General features: G+C 44.0%; 1 protein-coding gene across 1 annotated transcript in view; it reads left to right on the top strand.

Annotated features, from left to right (window-relative positions):
* Positions 1–423: 423 nt before the first annotated feature.
* Positions 424–21,061, top strand: part of LOC120838181 (branched-chain-amino-acid aminotransferase, cytosolic) — a 32,445-nt gene continuing 11,807 nt past the window's right edge. The window contains exons 1-7 of the mRNA XM_040207970.2: positions 424–765; positions 1,762–1,830; positions 5,224–5,430; positions 10,057–10,167; positions 11,984–12,103; positions 17,810–17,970; positions 19,716–19,858. Of these exons, the coding sequence (XP_040063904.1) occupies positions 730–765; positions 1,762–1,830; positions 5,224–5,430; positions 10,057–10,167; positions 11,984–12,103; positions 17,810–17,970; positions 19,716–19,858 (847 nt within the window). The 5' untranslated portion in view covers positions 424–729. The remainder of the gene's footprint in view (positions 766–1,761; positions 1,831–5,223; positions 5,431–10,056; positions 10,168–11,983; positions 12,104–17,809; positions 17,971–19,715; positions 19,859–21,061) is intronic.

Raw genomic sequence — 21,061 nt, forward strand, 5'->3', positions numbered from 1 at the left:
GTTCATTCTGCCAAATAAAAAAAAAAAAAAAAAAAAAAGAGCAGACATTTACAAACGAAGACGCGTACGATTTCTGGACTGTCTTCTACTGCGTAATTTGCTAAACCACTGATTACGTCTGTAATTGCGAAAGAACAAATTCAGTGGCTAACAACTAGTTTCGGTTTCGAAACATGCGCCGTGCTACCCCGCGGTTAAAAAAAGGTGCAGCGCCTACAAAAACACTCGTGCGTGCACGCGCTTTTGAAACTTTGCGAGCAGCGGGAGCTCCTCGACTATGTTCTCTTTTTTGTGTCGCCGTTTCGATCGGCACTTGGACGAAGGCCACGCGCCAGCAGCTCAAGCCGGTTTCTGCAAGGCCCCCCGTAGACCAGTCTCGACCACGCGCCAACTTTACGTCATATTGACGTCATGACAAGCCTCCTTTGCATCGTCACACATCTCGAAATAGGCCGATTTCACCTCCGCCTATTGTCACCGAGCTTAATGAGATATTATCTCGGCCAAGCTGGTGCCAGCAGCGTTGCGCAGCGTTGATAAAAAGCGGTGTTTATGAGTACAGAAAGCGAAATCGCGAAATCGAGACCGCTAGCGCCGCTAGCGCCTCCTGGCAATTGAACGAAACAGATAACGCGTGGCTATTTTCTTCACTAACCAGCAGCACTACCGACTGCTGTGTCGACGTCGTCGTTGCATCCGCGTCAAGTTATTCAGTGTATCGGTGGAAACATGTTCACCCGGTCTCTGCGTTTCTACCAAAGCAATGTAAGTATTATCAAAGAGGAAGCTCTCCTAAGGCTGGCGAACTCTCCTGAAATGCCTTTCCGTGCCTATTATGTATCGATATTGCCGAGCGCTTCCCAGACACGCTACCGCCGCGTAGCTAACATGTGCTGCAAGTTTTAGCCCGGATATTTCCTCCTATTTTCCGCGAGTTTAGAGGATATCCGAAGAAAACAGTTAGCGTTTGCGGTCAGCGTAAAATAAAATTGAGTGCTGGTTGTGCTCTGGCTGTCGAAGTTTAATACACGCCGGGTAGCGGTAGCGGTGTGTATTTTTGGAAGGTTCGAAGGTGCATTGTTCACCCACCCTTTGTGACTGAGCGCGGTCAGGAGTGTCTATAAATGTGTATATATATATATATATTTATTTATTTCGATGGGCTTACTGCTACGTAGCCTAGGACGTCTACCTAGTACCTACATCCTGATTTATTTCCGTGACCGTCACTCGCACTCGGGGGTGTCTGTACGACGCTCGGGGAGTGACTCCCTTGATTGCGATCACTGTCTCTTACGATCGGCCTTTATTTCGTTATATACAATCGAACGTACGTGCTCTGACGTGTCTTGTAAGTTTGACCGCGCGGCATGCAAACTTCGCTCAAGCAGCATCACCCGGACGTTCAGGACGTGGCGGCACAGCGACGTTCCAGGGGTGTGGATGGACGTCTAAAGTTGTATGGGACACCATTGACCACAGTAGCATTGACCCTCGGTCGGCAACCTGGAGTGTCAATCTCCTATTATTGGCCTTACGCCATCGGCCGCAGCCTTCAGCTGGCTAGACAGTTTGAGATAGCGCCGCGTTTTGACTTCCGAGTCAAGTGCCGCGGTCGTGCGATCGAGCCAGGCAGCGCTCTATTGGCCTTGTGTCCACGTCGGGATAGAAACGGCGCATATGGCGCGATTTCGAATTATTTCAGGCGCTGTTGGCATATCTGTCGCAGCCTGCCTCTAACGTTCTGTTATCTCCGCGCAGGTGAGATTCGCCTGGAATGTTGCCGGACAACCCAAGCAAGCGCCCCAGGAGGCAGGGGCATCGTTCATGGTAACTGTTGTGGTGAAGGAATATCCTGGGGGGCTATGTTCGACAAATGTTTCGTTTCTCCTAAAAAGAAACGGAAGTGACGCAAGGGACGATATCGCGTCTGATTGGCTAGAGGCTCAAATGACGAAAGAGGAAACTTTCGTCATTTAAGCTTCTAGCCAATCAGATGCGATATCGTCCCTTACGTCACTTCTGTTCCTTTTTAGGAGAAACGAAACATTTGTCGAACATAGACCCCCTGGTTTCTAAGCAGGTGAACAGTTGGTGAGCTTAGTTCCCCATAATTGGCTTCTGCTCACAAAATCGTGCACCAAGAAAGCTAGGTTCACATGTGTCCCAATTAAAATGGTCTGTTCTCAGAAATCACCAGTATAGCAGGTTCTGACGTATAAATGCTTGAGCTTGTGCTCAAGCAAGTGCAGACACTCAACCAGCGAAACCAGACCCTGCCGGCTCTATTGTGCTGCAGTGACCTGGATTGAGCTAGATTGTGCCTATTCTGGCTAATCTTTTGTCCCCAAGCTCATTCAAGGATGCTGCTTCTCTGTCCTTCCTAATGGTGCACATTGTTTCATCCTGGGAATCCTTGAGCCCAGTTTTCCACCAGATGGTGCTAGTTATTTTTAGCATATGTGAACTGCATCCGGAATTTAATTGGACGACAGTTACCATACTTGCTGGAATAATAGCCGCACTTCTTGTGAACAAGGCTTTTGCATCTACTTTTCTGCAGAACACACATACAGCCAATAATGTTGCTCTGCATTAAAACTGCAGCACTTAACGAGGTTCAGAACACGATTCTCCATAAAATTGTCATCTGAGCGAGTAGTATTTTGATGTGAAGACATTATTTCTGTCCCAAAAATCGCTGTTATTTTTTTGCTGATCGCGGTGGTTCACTATCCCTGTGCTCCGATGTGCCCCGTGGGAAAGCAAACCCTTCGGCTTCGTTTGTAAACAGCGCAGCTATTGCTCGAGCAAATACAGTAGTTGTTGAGATAAGAATCTTTGGCTGGGTGGCACAAGCCACCACCTAATTAAAAGGGTTCAGCCATATTCATCAACCCATCCATCTACAGTGGAATGACTGATGACATGAAAATCATGTTCAACGGAAACTGAAATCCGGCCCTTGCGATAGCCTATTCAATCATGGTACCCTAAATGTGGGTGGTGAACTGGTGACTATCAACAAAAGAGCTGTCCCTCATTTGCAAGCCCTTCATTTACAAGCTGTGGAGTGTGCTTTTATTGCACACCGTACCTCAGTCACAATTTTTCATTAATAACTGGGGTTCAGCATTTTTTGGTAAACACCGATAAACCCCCAAAAGTAACCTCTAATTGGGTTTATCAAAATCAGAAAAAAAACAAAAAAAAAAAACAACTTAATTTGTTTTAATTTGGGGCTTTTCATACTCAAGGAAAGCTTCTACCTTGAATACAAAAAAAACCTAAGCTTTACGGGAAAAAATCTTTATCTATGCTACTTTGTATTGACCTGGAACTCATGCCCCCACTGAACTGCCTTGCAAAGCTGCTTTTTATTTTAGAGAACGGTACCTCTTATCTCGTTCCCTTCTATTACTACTGGGAATGTTTTTCAAGCATTGGGGCCATGTGCATGTTCTCTGAAGGTAAGGGAACACCATGCCCCCCATTTCTAAGCCCCCAAAATTCTGAACTCTTAAAGGAGCTGTGCAGCAGCTTCAGTGCTTTGCTTAAATGATTTGGGAGTTGGTGTCTCAACCTTTCTGGAGTAAAGCAAAAAAAAAAAAAACGCTTTTGCCTGCATGTCCTAGTTTTTATTTTAAAAAATGGATAAAGATTGAGGTTTTTGGCACCTCTCAACTTCCTCACCATCTTCCGAGTCACGTGCGCTGTGACATCAATGGGGTTTGTGCGGGGTTCTGGTGAAGCTCTCTAGAGCCATCAGTGAGCAGCGAGAACTCACCCGCTTGCGACCGCGTGACCACCTGCTGGCGTACGCAGCGCGAACAATATGGTGAAAGGAGGAAAGTCTCATCCGGGTCCGGTCGTACCCGTCCGGCCCTGTCCCCCTCCCCCTCTGGCTTCTGGCGGCTGTTCGCGGTAGCAGATAGAGCTGATGGTTTTGTGGACCTAGGATAGATGGCGCCACTAAGACTCCGTATAATAAAAGTTTTGTCGATGATACCATGTTTTTCACGCATTTGTATTTATGTTGGAGCGACAAGATTTATAGAAAAGTTACCTTTTATCGAGCAGGTATTCGCACAACTTGCTATCTTTCTATAAGACCCCCATTTACGTCACGCCGCGTGTTTCTCACTGCCGCCGCTCGCGGCTGCAGCTCGGGGAATATCTTAATTTTTGCCTCGCAATTACGCGGCAGAATCGCAATATTTCGAAGGAAGAGGGTGTGTTTTCTGTCCTTTGTGACAAGGTGAACAATGTCAAAGTAGAAGATGCCAATTCTTTCAGCGTGAAAATCGTTGCACAGCTCCTTTAAAGGGCACTAAACAGCATTTCGAGATCCTCACTTTATTGTCATAATTAAACCTATGAGCTCTAAGTATCTTAAAAAACATGAAATTACATTCATGCGTGGCCGATTTGCGTATTAAAAAAAAATGATCAAACATCCCAAAACTTGCCACTGGTGCAGAACGACAAGTGACGCTACCGAACCTTACTGAATATGGGTGAAGGACGGACGGCACTTTCATTTCATTTATTATCCCTTAAAGGCCTCGCCAGGGGCATTACATAAGGGGGAGGCAATACAAAGAAGCACACGAGTAGAACTTTTATACAATAAAAACAAAACATAGAAACAAGTTCACTGAGCACTGGCCATAGGTTGTCAGCCACTCGCAAGCAATCAGTTCCCGCGTGACGAGTGGCCGACCAGTCCCGCTTATCCACGCGAGAACCGATTGCTTGCGAGTGGCTGACAAGCGTTGTCCGTCGTTCGACCATATTCAACAAGGTTGGTAGTGCCCTCTATTGTTCTGTGCCAGTGGTAAGTTTCATGATGTTTGATAACCTTTTTAATGCGCAGATCAGCCATGCATGAATGTAATTTCGTGTTTTTCAGGATGCTTAGAGTTTGTAGGTTTAGTTATGACAGTCAAAAACGAGAATCTCAAAATGCACTTTAGTGCCCCTCTAAAGCTTGCTTAAATTCTTTTAAAAAATTGCCTTTTACTCCGGTTTCAACTGGGTAATCGGTACGTTTTTTGTGTTTGAGCCAATTTTGTGTTTCATATCATTGTTACTGATTGACCTTTATCGCCCTTTTTTGTGAAGACCAAATAGTGTTTGGCCTGATCACGATTCACAAAGTTTTGAGCTCTGAGAGCCTTTTTATGGTCGCACCGGACAAACACGAAACAATATGTGCTGCAGTACAGTGACCTCGATGTGGAGCTCGTTCCTGCCTCACGGAGGCGTCCGAAACCAGACCCGTCAACACTCGTGTTTGGCAAGGAATTCAGCGATCACATGCTGCGAATTGACTGGTCGCTCAGCAAGGGCTGGTCCAAGCCGAAGATAGCGGAAGTGCGTGACCTGGTGCTTCATCCAGCAGCCAAGGTGTTCCACTATGCCCAGGAGGTTTGTTTGTTTTTCTTTTGTCGCTTGCTGACCCTGCGCTGGAAAGAACTGTCTTTAGCGGTGTGTTTGTCAAGTTACGCTTTGCCGAAGATCTGCCAGTTAGTCTTTCAATCCACGAGGGTGGAGTAAAAGTGCAACAGGACAACGGACAGAAAGGAAGACACAGACACAGCGCTACTTACAACTGAACTTTATTTTCGTTGTCACTCAATATATATACCAGTGCCAACAAAACCAACTTAAGTGAGATGGATTTTAAACGTTACTGTTTATGCCCTTTTAGACCCGTCGTGCATTATATTTTGACAAAAACGTATCTTTGGGTGTAGGAGACGTAATACAACAATGATTGTTTGAAAACACCCTCTGATGGTGCCCCTCTGGTGCCTGCTTCAAAGCATGGAAAGAGGGGCGTGTCACAATCTTTTATTAGATTTTTTGATAGGGAATCAGCAGCTTACGAGTGTAATTTTGTGCTTTTTCAGGATCTCCGGAGCCCATCGATCGAATTATTGCCATAAGTGGACATTATCAGAATCCACTTGAGTGCCCCTTGAAGGCTGGCGCACTCATTCTCGTTTGACTGTGACCGACTGCGTTGCAACTGCCCGTAACTGTTTGCGACGATTCATCTCACTGGTGCAGCCTATTAAGTAGCTTTGGGACACTTCCAATTAGGGATGTCGCGAGCCACCCTAGGTTCGATTTCGAAAGGTTTCGATATTTGCGAAGCGAACTGAGGTTCGATTTCGAAAAATTTCGATATTTTCGTACCGACCGAGGTTCGATTTCGAAAAATTCGCAACTTTTGTCCACAGCGGAGTTTCGAATTCGAAAAGTTCGAAGCTTTTACGGTTTCTAAAATTTCGAATTCGAATATTTCGAATATTTTTTTACTTCAGGTTCGATAAATTCGAAGATTTCGAAATTCTTTGTAAAAAAAATTCGAAAACTTCGAACGCTTCGAATTTTTATAGACATGAAGTTCGAACAATTCGAAGATTTCGAATTTCTTTTTTCATAAAGTTAGAAAAGTTCGAAGGTTTCGATTCACTTTTAACGCTAAATTCAAAAAAAAAAAAAAAATTCGAAGATTTTGAATTACTTTCTAATCCAAGTTTTCAAAGTTCGAAGTCCGATTTTCAAGTTTTTCCACAGTTTCAGTTTCAAATAACGTTTTCACGACTCACTGGTTTTCACAAAATCAAGTTTAGAAAAGTTAGGGTTTGATATCTAGATTCTGCGAAGTTGGTCAGGCAATTAAATGAGACGACGAGTGTCCCGGATGTGCTAGAATATTTGCCAGTGCAGAATTGGACCGCCAGCCTTGTGGGGGGGGGGGGTCTTTAACCTGCATCAAGCAGTAGTGATTGCACGAACACACTGTTTTACGAGACTCTTCCAGTTCGAAACGGCCAGGGGCGAGCAGGAGGTTGAGGCTCAGAAAAACCGTGAAGCGCCCTGGCAAACTAGCTCGCCACCCCTTGCACGCTGGTAGTAATGCGATCCGGTGAAGTTTATAATTGTCCTGGAGGTTTATTTTCTGGGACGGAGGAATCGCCTCGCAAAAAGCACAAAAGCCGACACAACTCGAGGTCAAGGAGCGTTCTACCATACAAGTGGCGTCGGAAGAGGAAAAACGGGGGGAAAGAGGGTAGCGGGGGGGGGGGGGGGGTTTCAGCCTTCTTTTTTTCCTTGCAGGTATTTCGGACTGTTAAAGAAAACAATACGGGGAAAGAGGGCGTGGTCGAGCTTATTTTAATCTGAAATTATTTATGCATATGTATAGCTAATGTCGCTCTTCACTGCATAAAAGTTTGCGTAGATGGTCATTGTTAGAAACTCGTTGTCAGAAGGCACTGCTCGTCACATGCTTAGTGGTTCGGAAGTTCAAAGCTGTCTTTTCGACCGAAACACCTGTGCCGATAGTAACAAAAGAAAAAAAAAAAAGAATAAATGCGGGAATAAAAAGCAGGAGAAACAAAAAACTATCAAGAATTCGTCGGAAGTGTTCTATTCTTGCATATTCAGAGGTTCAGAACTTCGAAACAAGTTTCTTTTACCAAAGTGTGTACAGGCTAAAAGAAACACGTCCCAAAAACGTGAAGCGAAAAAAAAAAAAAAAAGTTTTCCTTTAATGACGTGCTGAACTTGAACACTACTAGAAATCTTCTCCCATGAGTTAATTTATTCCTTAAAGGGGCACTGACACCCCAAAGGTCGTATTTATTTTTATTGTCTAAAACGATGCAAGTTGCAGTCATAGACACGCAAAAAAAACCGCATCGCGAAAAAAAATTTTTTTGCGCGCGCGCTCGCCTTTTTATTTTTGGCGTTTGATTTTCCCGCCTCTCGCCTCCTCGCTTCTTTTGATCGGTGACGTCAAAAATCAGGAAATTTAGAAGCTTTGTAGGCGACATCTCTATAACATTTAATTACGGCAATCGTAAAACATGTTTTTTAACGCAATTGCGAACGCACTACGGCCCTTCTTTTTGAAATACCAAAAATCGGGAGTTCGTTGTGGTGCCGTCTCCTGGATTTGTATCCTCCAACGGAAAACAGGCGACACCGCTCAAAACCGGTCCGCCGTAACGCCGCCGCTCACTCCTTTCCTCCTCGCTTTGGGTCGTCATGGCAACAGCAGGGAGTGGTGAAAGAAAGTCGACTCTCAGGTCTCCGCGATTTTTGACGTCAAGGCACCGGCGCCGATCGCGCGGGAACTTCGAATTCGGCATTTGGAAATTGTTTTTTTACTTCACAAATACTGAACTCCCAAATTTCAAATTTTGAGGGTAATGTCCCGGCATCGTTTTCAATCATTTCGGATAATAAAAAAAAATATGATTTTGATGTGTCAGTGCCCCTTTAACGTGAAAAAACAATAAATATATTATTTTGTATTCTGCAGATGGCAATGATATGTACTGTCTGTGGTGTTAATTTAAATGCGATACCTCAAACAACTTAGACGAAAATAAATATCAAGTTTAGGTCATAATTGCATGCAGATACATGTTTGGACATTTCTTCGAAACTCACGTTGAATAACAATAATCACATCTTAAAACGGCACTTACCTAGGCTATAGATCATTCTTAAAAAAGTATAACTTATCTACCATGAATAGCTCCGGCTGCAGCGTGCTTCAAATCTGGCACAAACGATAATCGTCAAAAACCCTTCGTCCTTCCTCGCCCCTTCGGGGATTTATTTCTTTAAACCTAAGCATGCCAGAACATTGAAATAAACGACATTGTCTTTCGTAAGGAACGCAGCACCGCGTGTAAAAGTTCGAGAAAAAAAAATTACGGATGTACCCCACTACTTGAAATCAAATGAAACCGTCCGCCGGTCTTTCGAAGTTCGACGAATGTCAAACTTTTACCCTAAAAGTTCGAAGTTCGTCGAACTTCTGACTTTTCAGAGTTCGAAAGTTCGAAACTTTTCGAATTCTCTTGATAAATAAGTTCGAAAGTTCGAAATTCATCGAATTTTTTGGTCAGTCAAGTTTGAAAGTTCGACAAGCATCGAACCTTGCAGCGCAATAAATTCGAAAGTTCGAAAAAGATCGAATTTTTTAGCGTAACAAGTTCGACGGTTCGAAAAGCGTCGAACTTCTTAGCTTAACAAGTTCGAAAATTCGACCTCCGTCGAATTTTACGATATAGACAATTAGAAAAATCGAAATCATTCGAACCTTTCGAACCGCTTGATTCGATCATCGAAACTTCGATTCGAAAAAAGTTCGCGGCATCCCTACTTCCAATATGCTTATATTTTATGCATCATACTTCCACTGTCTGCTTGACGTAATTCCGACAATGTTGTGAACCGGATAGGAGAAGAGCAATTATAAACAAAGAAAAACTAAACAAATAGGCGTTGGTAAGAATTTAAACTCAGAAATGAATGTTATAAGTACTCAAAAAACAACCCTAGTTGAATGAGTGCATATATTTGAATTTTAAATTTAATATTTAGCTAATTAGGACATTGCGTAACCACGAAAACTCGCCAAGCATAAATCAAAGCGCACGGAAACTTCGGTACATTCGCGTTGTGCAAAAGACAAATGAAAATGATAAAACTAATGCTGACACGACGCACACGAAAACGCAGAAGAATTTCGACATAGTTACGCGGACATGAAGCCGGGTACTAAGAATGGCGATGCTGGTGATTACAATGTTCAGTCATGGCGAGAGGACCCCGTTACGATGCAGTTTCTCTCTTTCTTTTTGGTATCTTTTGCGCATTTGAAGCATGTCAAGGCTGCGTTTTTTTAGGCATACTTCGTTTTGCGCAGTTAGCAGCAGGTCTGTTGGAAGTGGGCGGACTTCTTTAAAAGGACTGCGGCCAGCTGCAAGCCAGGGTTTGGAGGCCCCCATTATAAGCGATAATTTCTTATATACGGTGTGTAGGGCACAAATGCTGCAAAACCTTCCATCTAGTTATACATAGATTGGAAGTGTTCCAGTGTTCTGGTCGTAAGCAATTACAAACAGTTGCAACGTGTTTCATCACACTCAAGTACAAATGTGCGAATCAGCCATAAGTTTGTGGCACAGTTGCTCGAGTGTAGCACGCATTACGAACTGGTACTTTTCCTCCTTTTTTGTGCAGCTGTTCGAAGGAATGAAGGCTTACCGCGGACAGGACGACAAGGTGCGGCTCTTCAGGCCCGATGCAAACGTTCGCCGCCTCCTCAACTCGGCTGACAGGCTGGGATTACCTGTAAGTTTGCGTCACCCCTGCTGCATAATCAGTTTCATGGCAACTAGCTCTTTTTGCGGTGGCTCATTTGCAATGGGTTCCTAATATGAAGCTTTGGAATGGTCATCTGGCAGATCCTATGGGAGCTTGAGGGATCTTACAATCAATGCCAGCTCAGGGTTTCACATTAAAATATTTTTGTGGACAAGGGATGATTGGGAGAGAAGTTGCTTCTAATTTTGCATGTGAATTTGCTCTTGGTGTTACTATTACTAATACTAATAATAATAATAATAATAATAATAATAATAATAATAATTCAGCAAAAACATAAACAAGTGCGCTGAACCGCTCAAGCGTAGTTGCTTGTATGTGGGTCCAGGCAGCCAACAAAAGTCCATTATTTCACATAAACACATATAAGCAAAGCAAGCCACAAAATAAGAAAAATGAGAACAATGGACGTTATACAATGATTACCGATTCTCTTGCATACTCCTTACCGCGTGAATGAATGATAAATGAGGCTCTGCAAAACTGTGAAATAATGAAGGGATGGAGTTCCCTTTCCATTTCACACTGAGTGGCTAGTACCTTAGGAATCATTAATAATTTTATATGCTATTGATGCTCCTTTTGTTTACCTCATACCTAAAATTGTTTCAATGATAATTTTCCGTTATTGTCACATATTTATAAAATTACTAACTTGAAGGAGTAATGATTGCTTTTACTGTGGCCAGTGGAGGGATCGGTGTAGGCTAGCTGACTAAGTATGCTTATCAGTATCCGGCTCATCATTAAACATTGGCAACCAATTTTCACTGAGTCTCTAAACTTCTATACTTCCGCATGCAGGCACTGCAAGCTGCCACCACAGAGATTGCGTAAAAATGACACCATTGTATTCAGCTTCTTTGAAGGACTCTTCCGTGCATCCCCGCATGCAGCTGTTATTCATTCTCACTCACAAGCTAGGTGTATGCCTATGAACATGGCAAGGCTTACAGTGGGGAGTGGCTAATCTGAAACTTTCGACCAAGTGTGCTGGTGGCAGTTGTGCTAAACTGTATTAGCATAGCTGACTGAAGCAAGCACCTGCGTAGCACATTAAAATACAAGCAACCAACTATTAAACAGGCACTGCACTTGGAAGAAACTTTTCTTTTTATTGTCTGAACAGACCACATTTAAAATTCAGTTGCACCCCCTGAGGGAAAAGAAAAAGAGCACTTAAATTTAATGCCATATTTATGCAGGGAGACACATTTTGAGTTTGGAGCAATTTCGTCTGTTTGTTACATGCTCCAGTTCAAAAGTGCCCTTTATTTCAATTTCACTGGCTGCAAGGGTGTGGAGGAGAGGTACGGCCATTTGTATGTACCATGTAATTACATTAAATAATTCCTTTTTTTTCCAATGAAAATTCATTTTTTTACGCACATATGGCCTATTCAGGCAATTTAAGGAAGATCATTTTTAGTGTGCAGTGTTTTAAGCTGCATTTGTCAGCCCAAAATTTGCCATGCTACCTCCAGGAGATTTAGCGACTTTTAGCAGGATTATTAGCAGCCATTAGTTCTAGTAACACATTCAGCAGAAACTACTAATCACTACGTGTCTAAAATGTCCCATACTGAATGTTGCAGCTGCTTTCCTTTGGCGTTTCCACTAAACAAATCTACAAACACCTGTTTGTTCGGGGGGGGGAAAAAAAATGAAGGGTACTTTTTTATTGTTTTGAGCCAGTCATGAAAATAGACCTCTCTGCTATTTTACTATAATCTAGTACCATCTGTGATCTCTCTTTTTTATATTTCTATTTTTGTTGCAACAGAAATTTCATTCCGAGGAGTTCCTGAAATGCCTGATGAAGCTGATAAGTATAGAGAAGGACTGGGTGCCCAAGTACCCCATGAGTTCCCTCTACATTCGTCCCACCTTCATCGGCGTCGAGGTATGCGCCCTCTTCCCACACGCTGATTTGGTCTCCCGTGGCATGGCTCATTTCTAAAACCACCATATTTTTTGGCGCATCTCGTACAATGGTGCGACTTTATATGCTTTGTTTCTCCGAGCATGGACCCTAACTGTGAAAATTTACCATGGCAGTTAGATTTCTTGTTTGATCCGTTGAGGAGAATATTGAAACTTGCTCTTGCTAGTGCATACATTGTGATCGTAACACACATGTGCGGCCTTTTCGGCACAGTTTCGCTGCGCTGGCCGATCAGATGTTTACAGGAGATGCGACTTGTAGACTAGAAGATGCGGTGTGTTAGAGAAAAGTTATGCTGCGCTTTTTTTCCAGTCAAGGAGATTTGTGTGCTCTGCAATGGGTTCCTTTTAAGCTTAGTGTTACACGTTTTGCCAAACTGGCTATAAATTATTTGACATGAACAACTGAGCCACATTTAGCCCCTTTGCAGTCTCGGACAAGTCATACTACATTCAGTGAATAATTTTAGGTCAAAATTTTCTTTTTTTTAGTTTCAGTTACATTTGTTTTAAGGGGCAATAGTGCTCCTAGAGCTTTTACAGCGAAGCTGTTATACACTAGGGTCTGCGGAAAAATGTGGCCTTACACTTTTTAGTGTTGTGTCATTTACCCGCAGTCTCGGGATTTTTTCGACCATGTGCAATGTACACCAGCTCGTTTGCGCCCTTACATTTTGTTAAAAAAACTCCCCATTGGTCGTGCCAAGTATGAATAAATAAAAAAACAAAGTGAGTCAGCCTTCCTTGGCATTATTAAATAGTGAGGTCCTGATCCCTTGTTATCATCTCTAGGCCTCGTCCGAGAGGTCGTCCTAGACATCCTCGAGGTTGTCCTAGAAGTCGTCCTCGATGTCGTCCTTGAGGTTGTCCTCTAGGCTTCGTCCTAGGAGTCGTCCTTGAGATCGTCCTAGGTGTCGTCCTCAAGGTCGTCCTAGGCATCGTCCTGGAAGTCGTCCTTGATTTCATCCTAGAAGTCGTCCTTGAGGTTGTCCTAGACGTCATCCTCTAGGCGTTGTCCTCTAGGCATCGTCCTAGACGTTGTGAAGATAACAGCTTCCCTGGTCCTTCATCTTCACGTGAAGTGGAAGGACTCTACAATTTTTTAACACAGTGTGTATTTTATCATCCGATTTTTTTGTAACGTTTGACTGTATAGGCCCCTGCAGTGGCCGGTTGTAACAAGAAATGGACACCGAAAAGTGCTGTGCCCATATGGAACCATATAAAAAACTTCAGTCCCCGGCAGGATTTGAAGTCACCACCTCCAGATTGTGAGCAAAGCACTGTGCCGACTGAGCTATCCAGGCGTCGGTAGTACAGACCGCGCAAAAGCGAGCTCATCGTGCGGTGCGTGGAGGCGCAGTCACATGCTTCGCAGCCTTTCCTGTCGAAAATGAGAGCCAAGCTTTGGTAGGCAGTGCCGTTCAGATGTCCTTGTCTGCTTGCCCGGAAGGCCTCTCGCATATGAGAAGCCTTCCGAGCTTCTCGTGCGAGAGGCCTTGATTATACTAGCAAGGTCTGGTAGGCACATTTTGTGCTTACTTTGTCAGTATAATCAAGCTTGTATAATATTTTTATAATAATAATAAGAATAATGTTTTTTATTCACTTTACAAATACATATAAATAATGTTGGCCTACAAAAGCAGTATCCTGCTTGTGCATAAAACTTGCGATATAACTTGTGATCCAGTTTGAATGAAATTTACATAGCTTATCTGCTTTTACAATTGGACTACAAGTATCTGTTTGGATTTGATGTAGCCCAAGTGTAGTTTGCTTAATAATATAATATTTAATTTTCAAATATAATGGGAATGATTACAATAAATTGAAATAGTGAAGTCTGAAAATAAACGTATCTCGGTAAATTGAAAGGTCTGTGGAATCTAATTACCGTAAAATACCACGCATCCGCCCATTCCACATTAAGCGCCCATTACCAAATTTGTGAGACCTGAGGAAATACGTGCAGTCGTTTTATATGTAAAATTCATGATCGGACAAGCGCCCATCCCCCATTTTTTTGCGATTATCTCCAAAGTTTGAGTGGGCGCTTGCCCGGTTTTTTACGGTAGGTATAAATGAAAGCGCTAGGATGATTTCTAGGTTTTTCATTACACTTTCTAACCTTCCAGTTTCAAAATTATTTATTGTTGAAGGTATAAAAGGCATCTTGAAAAACCTAATGCTATGTTTAACATTTATACCCCGTACCTTGCATAAACCCCTACCAGAAAAAAAAAAGAAAAATGATGAAGCTTGGACATGTGCGAGTAGAGATAAGGCAACCTAAAACAGCGCACAAGCACAGGAATAATAATTGGGTTGTGTGTGTGTTTATACAGCCTAGAACTTGGTCTGCCTCAGAGGGGCGACGAGTCTCCCAGCTGTAGATGAGCAATTTAGCCAGTGCGGTACAGCTGCTAGCCTGGGGTCTTTAACGTGCATCACGCAGTAGTGATACACGACCGCACGCCGGTACGATGCTCATCCAGATCGAAACGGGCAGGGGTGGGGCTCGAACCCAGGACCCCTGGGTTCTGCACACAAGCACAGGAGGAAGACAGGAAAGAGTGCTGACTCCCAACTTGTGTATTGTGAAAGAAAGAGAAAGAGGAAGCTTCAGACATGAAGCCCACGTGCCCCCACAAGGTAGAAAGAAGAAAAACAAATACATAGTTTCTCTTCTTTCTTTTTACCTAATGGGTGCACGTGGTCTTCATGTCTGAAGCTTCCTCTTTCTCTTTCTTTCACAATACACAAGTTGGGAGTCAGCACTCTTTCCTGTCTTCCTCCTGTGCTTGTGCGCTGTTTTAGTATGTCTTCTAAGTAGGAGCTAGCTCAGCTCTCTACATTACTACTGAAAATATGGCTTCTCTAAAGTAGCAAAGTGATCAAATAGGTAGTTCACTCTGAAATAATAGCAAAAGACACGCACAGACCTATTTCACTATGGTTCTGAGACAATATTTCAAGATAAAAGATACTTATTTCATGAAACTACTTCAAGACAAGATGATATATACACCTGTTAATCTTCAAAAACACACAAAACACCACAGCATTCCAATGATGAGTTACTAGAGCCTCTTCTGCAGAGTCAGCATGCTTTGCTTTCCAATTTCACAAGAACTATTTTGAAGTCGGTAATATGAAATGCCATGCTGGAAAGAGTAGAGGTTGGGGATTCAAAGAATATATTTAGTGGGGGTAGTACTGTAAACAATTTGTCACTTTTCGTGACTTCGAGAGTATCGTGAAAAATTGATCACGCAAATATATTGCCATATGATAAAGAATCCACAGCATACCACTCCCAACCACAAATTATTGTGCCCACAAATTGTTCACTTAATCCACACTTCGCGAAGTTTACAAAATATTAAGCTTGAGAAAATAAAGCCGTTCACAGTGTTGATTTCTTATTAAAAATACTACTCTCCTACTACTAATCTAGGTAATGTTATAGTCACTGACAAATCATACTACAAGAAATCTCCACCCACAAGCATTATGCACCCTTCATCAAGAAAAGAGCGCAACATCTGCTCCGTCATAATGGCGTTACGTTTGAATTAAGGAAGTGATGCTCACTGCTAATTAAATGGGATGACGTCATCATGTGGTAGCTTGACATCACAACACAGAAAAGATGGATAGAAGATTTTCTGCCTCGGCGAGATTGATGGCAGTGCACGACAACAACTTTGTTCACCATTGGCGTGCACGGTTCAATAAGGTTAGCTGCACTAGCGTCAACTCTCTGCGATGACGAGGCCTGGCAAGGGTGCCATATTTCAGTCTAGCTAAGCACCTCTCTGAAGGCGTCTTTTTAGTGGATTGCCTTCATTCATGAACTTTATAAGAAGCAGACAGTCCGGCCCAAGAGCTTGACTTGGGAATGGTGGTTTCACTCCAGCAGATCTCGCAAATTACTTCAATAGTGATGACCACAACACCTCTACATTGCTCAACGAAAATCTTTGTAAAGAAAAGCCGATACTGCCACCGCTTTGCAACCTGAGACGGGCTATAGTCGGTTACAAGTCAAGAAGGTAGGAGAAGCTCCTCCCACATGTGTGATGCGCCCGTTTCAGATCTCTCCGCAGTCGAAAGAAGAGTTCACTGGAAATGCTCCTTGTTCCGCTTCAATGGATTCCCACTTGTCTCCGATCCCACTTTTTAAGAAAACGACCTTTGTATTCATTGGAGAGGGAACCGAGCCCCTGAAAGCAGCCTTTGTATCCATCGGAGGGGGAAGCTAATCCCCGAAAGTCGTATTTGTTTCCGTCGGTGGGGGAGAACTCTAATCTCCCTCTCGTGGCTTCCACAATGCTAAGTCAAAGTCGAAAAATAAAGCAAATATGTACAGAAAGGCAAGACCCTCCTCGCGCGTTGGCCGCGACGTCAAGGAAACGGTGGGACGCTATTGGATGCGGAGGTGGCGGAGGGATATATGAATCCCTTTGAGGGGCATTTGCCGCTACCTTCTTGACTTGCAACCGACTATAGCAGAAAACGGAACAAGAAGAAGCAGACTGCATCGGCCGATGCACCTCGGTAGCGGCCATGCCTAATTGCTGCAGCGGGCGTGCACATTCGACACTTCCGTTGCATTCTTACATTGTCGCGCATAAATTACTGCATACCCAAGTGGATACCAGCACAACGTTGCGACGTAAACCTGTCTAGGTAAAGAGTGAAAAAATTTGAGTGGACGGCATTCATTGCTGGATTTGTTGCTAGCAGTATGAGCTGCCATATTGTACAAAGTTTGCTCCTAACGTCGCAATGTCAATGGCTTCACAGGTTTGTTAGATGGCAGAGTGATACAAACTCCTTTGAGGGGAATTTATCACTAAATTCTAAACTTGTCACTGATTATAGGACTCAAGGTTTGGGGATCACTCAATATGTTCTCTAAACGTCGAGGTCGGTTTGTTTGAACTGAAATTTGCTGCTCTTTAAAAGTGCTAACCAGGCTAGGCCCAGTGAATGGTAACGGTCAAGGAAACCCTCCTGAGGGGTTTGTCTACACGGCTGCCTATGATAGGAACTTGGCACATAAGAGGTTGAAGGCTTATCTATGAAATTATGTGGGTGAGAAGCATTTCAGTGGGACTGACTCTGATATCCATTCCCAAGATGCCAGTACTGACCATGAGCAACATAATCTCAACATTTATAGGGAAGACAAAAATTTGTCATCCCCATGTAAAGTATTTTTGAGAATACGGCAAGACGCACTTGCGTTTTACGACGCTTAACAAAAACACAGTGACAATTAAGCTGCCAGTAGCTGATCGCATTCTTATTCCTACTTGATATTTTTAAAATACACTTTTGGTGAAGAAGAATGTGCTTAGAGCAATAGTAAAAATAAAATGAAAGTATCTAGTGTATAGTCAATGCTCAAGAACACTATGAAGGAAAGAACAAAAAAAAAAAAGGAGTATAGGCAAGTGCTGGTACTTCTTAATTTTACTTTGCTACCATGACCAGTCATCAAATAGATTAAATCGTCTTGGACACATGACACATGTAGGGAATCGGAGACGACATCGAGACTCTCTTGGATGAGCCCAATCAATCTCATTTTGAGCAATGGTCCCTCGAACGCCCCATCATGCAGTTTTTGCGCCTTTCTTTCTGCGTCCCACAGCCGTCGTTGGGCGTGGCCAAGTCAAATGAAGCCATGCTGTTCGTCCTCACGGGCCCCGTGGGTCCCTACTACAGCACGGGCATGAAGCCGGTCTCACTCCTGGCCGACCCCAAATACGTCAGGGCATGGCCCGGCGGTACTGGGGACAGCAAGCTCGGCTGGTGAGTGACTGCTCGCCAGATGCTGTCGTGCCACTTATAAGCATGTAATCAGTTGTGTTGCGTGTATATTTATACGGTGTGGAAGTTAGTTGGCCCCCAGTGGGCGTCCGGTGTGTCCACTGTAGACGAGATATTTAGCCGGTGCAATGCGATTGCTAGCCTGGGGTCTTTAATGTGCATCACGCGGTAGTGACACTTGACTGCGTACCGGTAGGACACACATCCAGATTGAAACGGTCGTCCGGGTTAAAATGACGCAGCAGAGCCAAATGCTCAGCTGCGACAGATGCTCATAGTTTTGCTCATACTTTTGCTTCGAGGGGTTTTGGGTACTGAGTTCATTGGTCGCTGACTTTATCGAACTGCTTATCTCTGGAGGAAAGCAACATGCAAGGAATCCTGCCAGCAGCAAAAGCAAAGAAAGATAAGCTGGCCGTGGGGCCTTGTGTCACCTGCTTCCTGTCAGACAGCAGTCCTTGATCGTTGACAAACACTTTAAACGATGTGAGCACCAGTACTGCTATAAATGGACAGAAGCTAATAGAAATTGTAAGGAAAGTAATGCGGAGAGCAAGTCGTCTGCTTCTTGCTCAGGAGTTGCTGCAACGTCAGAATGACGCCGAGCTCTGATTGGCTCTAATTGAAAGGATAGTGGGTAGACCTCAATGCTAGATGCCTTGGGGTCTACCCCCTATTTTTTCAGTCGGCCAATAAGAGCTCAGTGTTCTGATATCATCGCAACCCCTGTGTGGGAAGCAGACGAACTTGCGCTCCGCGTTGATGCTGTCTTTTTTTAGTTGGAATACCATATTGTAAGACTATGTAATGATAATTTACCAAATTTTCTCTCAGCCTCTTCTTTCTATTTTTGTGAAACAGTGCGGTAAAATGCATTACTTCTACAACATTGTCCTAGAACCGGTTGTTGCTGTGTTTACTCGCATGCAGAGTGCACACATTCTGGGAGTGATCGGCAGACTATATTTCGTGTTAAAATTGGTTGAAAAAGTTACGTGCTATACAGTGAACTACTTAAGGATCATTGGATGTCAACGGCGTGCTGCACGTTTTACAATACATGCTGAAAGGATTGTTGGCAGTCAAGAATATGCTAGTCCGATTCTTTAAGATGATGAGCCCTCTATAAGTTCAAGCAGCCCAGATGTGCATAAGCATCAGATTTGGAGACTTTGACCATGCCCTAAAGTGTGTAAACATTTCTGGCAAAGTCGCCTCGATGGCTCCGAGGTACAGCGTCGGGCCTGCAGATCCCCAGGTGGTGTATTCGAATTCCGGTCAAGGTATTCGTAACCCGGTGGAGGTTAATACACCGATCTCGCCAAGCGTTCGGCGCACGCATGATGCCACCACAACTTTATTCCACGGGTGGCAGGCGGTGGTGCCTGAGACGACCCGTGCCGCCTCGCACTTTGCACGCGCAACAACCTCGCTGGCCTTGTTGCAAGTGCAGAAAGACCAAAGCCTCCTCTATGCATTGCGGCAGCGGTAGCTTAGTCAACTGGCCAGCGAGTTCGGTCTGTTGCGGAGGAGGAGGAGCCGTGTAAACAGGTTGCATGTCAGATTTCCGGGTAATTTAAATTCATTCTTAGCCCCGTCCGCTGGGGCGTGTCACATCAAACCTCCGACTTTGATTGATTTGATTTCTCTTCTGCTGTAAAGTGGCGTATAGCTTCATATAGATAAAACTACTAGTTGACGAGCATGCCCGAATGGTTCCAATGCAGCAACTACGCTCCCACACTAATGGTGCAACAGGAGGCCGAAAGGCAGAAGCTTCAACAAGTCCTCTGGCTCTTTGGTGAAGACGAGCAGATCACCGAAGTGGGTGCCATGAACGTCATGATCCTGCTTAAGAACAAGGCTGGGGGTGAGCTGCCTATTACAACCTCTTCATGCAGTCGGTTCGTACTTGAGGCCGATTCACACATTTGCTCCTTGATTGCGCCTCATTGCATCGCATTCACTTATGACCGTTTACAACAAGATAACACATTGGCAGACTGGTGTCGTCTATCAGGAGGCCCTGGAACTGTGTACTTATAACTAGACTCAAGTTTTTGCAGTATTTGTGAGATCAAATCTATGCACTATCAATGGGAAATGGTTTCCTATAACATTGTCGTAATTATTTCGAGCCCACAATAAAAAAATATAATGTGTTAAAAAATGTGAAATATGGCTAAGCGATTCATTGAAACCAGATTAGGGGGGGTGGTTGCGCTATGGACCAACTCATGTTTACAGATAAACAGGAGCACCCCTAGCAAACGCCACCGGTGCCGTGCATGCGCGACAAGGGGGGGGGGGGGGGGCAAGAAGTTTATCGTCGCCCGAAAACAAACCATTGGAAGGTGATGTTGTTGGCATCAGCGCGAGTCCCCGTGCTCTTCTTCGTGTTAAAATTGTTGACTCCACGTGTTCTTGGCGATATCTGATTACTTTAGCAGCCTCAGCGAAATTAACGAGGCTCGTTACACCGCAAAACAATGCGGGAATAATGTGACACGTGACGATTCATTCCGCGTGGACGCTGCAGAATGGGCGCTAAAGCCTGATTCGCATGAAGAGATTCTGCTTGCTATTTTCAGTCGCGACGTTGCTCGTGCTGTAAAGGCGTGGATTGTAGCTGAGGTGCTGAAATCAATACTGAAAATCGCAAGCAGAATTGAACCAAGTGAATCGGGCATAAGAAGTCGGTGATGGCCACTGGTAAAAACGTATCAGCATCTCTCTTTTATCTTTTGTTTACACCGAGCCTACTTACCCCAACCCACTTTCAAACTTAAGTCTTTTGAGGCCTGCACTTACTTCTTATCGCAGTTACCGGGTCAATGTTTGGTCTATGGGCCGCTGTCATTTGAATGAGCGGACAACAAGCAGAAACGTTTGAAAGAGCAGACGGTTCGAATGATCAGACAGCCATTTGAACTTGATGCGCTGAACATAGTCCACAGATGGTCCGTACAACTCGGTTGTTTTCCCGCGTTCATGTTGGAACAAAACAGATAAATCGGACGACCGCAAGTATCCGTGAATTCAACCCAAAGTTCTTCCCGCACAAGCAATCGTG

The sequence above is a fragment of the Ixodes scapularis genome, unplaced genomic scaffold (genome assembly GCF_016920785.2).
Source record: "Ixodes scapularis isolate PalLabHiFi unplaced genomic scaffold, ASM1692078v2 PGA_scaffold7__128_contigs__length_106722199, whole genome shotgun sequence".
Taxonomy (NCBI): domain Eukaryota; kingdom Metazoa; phylum Arthropoda; class Arachnida; order Ixodida; family Ixodidae; genus Ixodes; species Ixodes scapularis.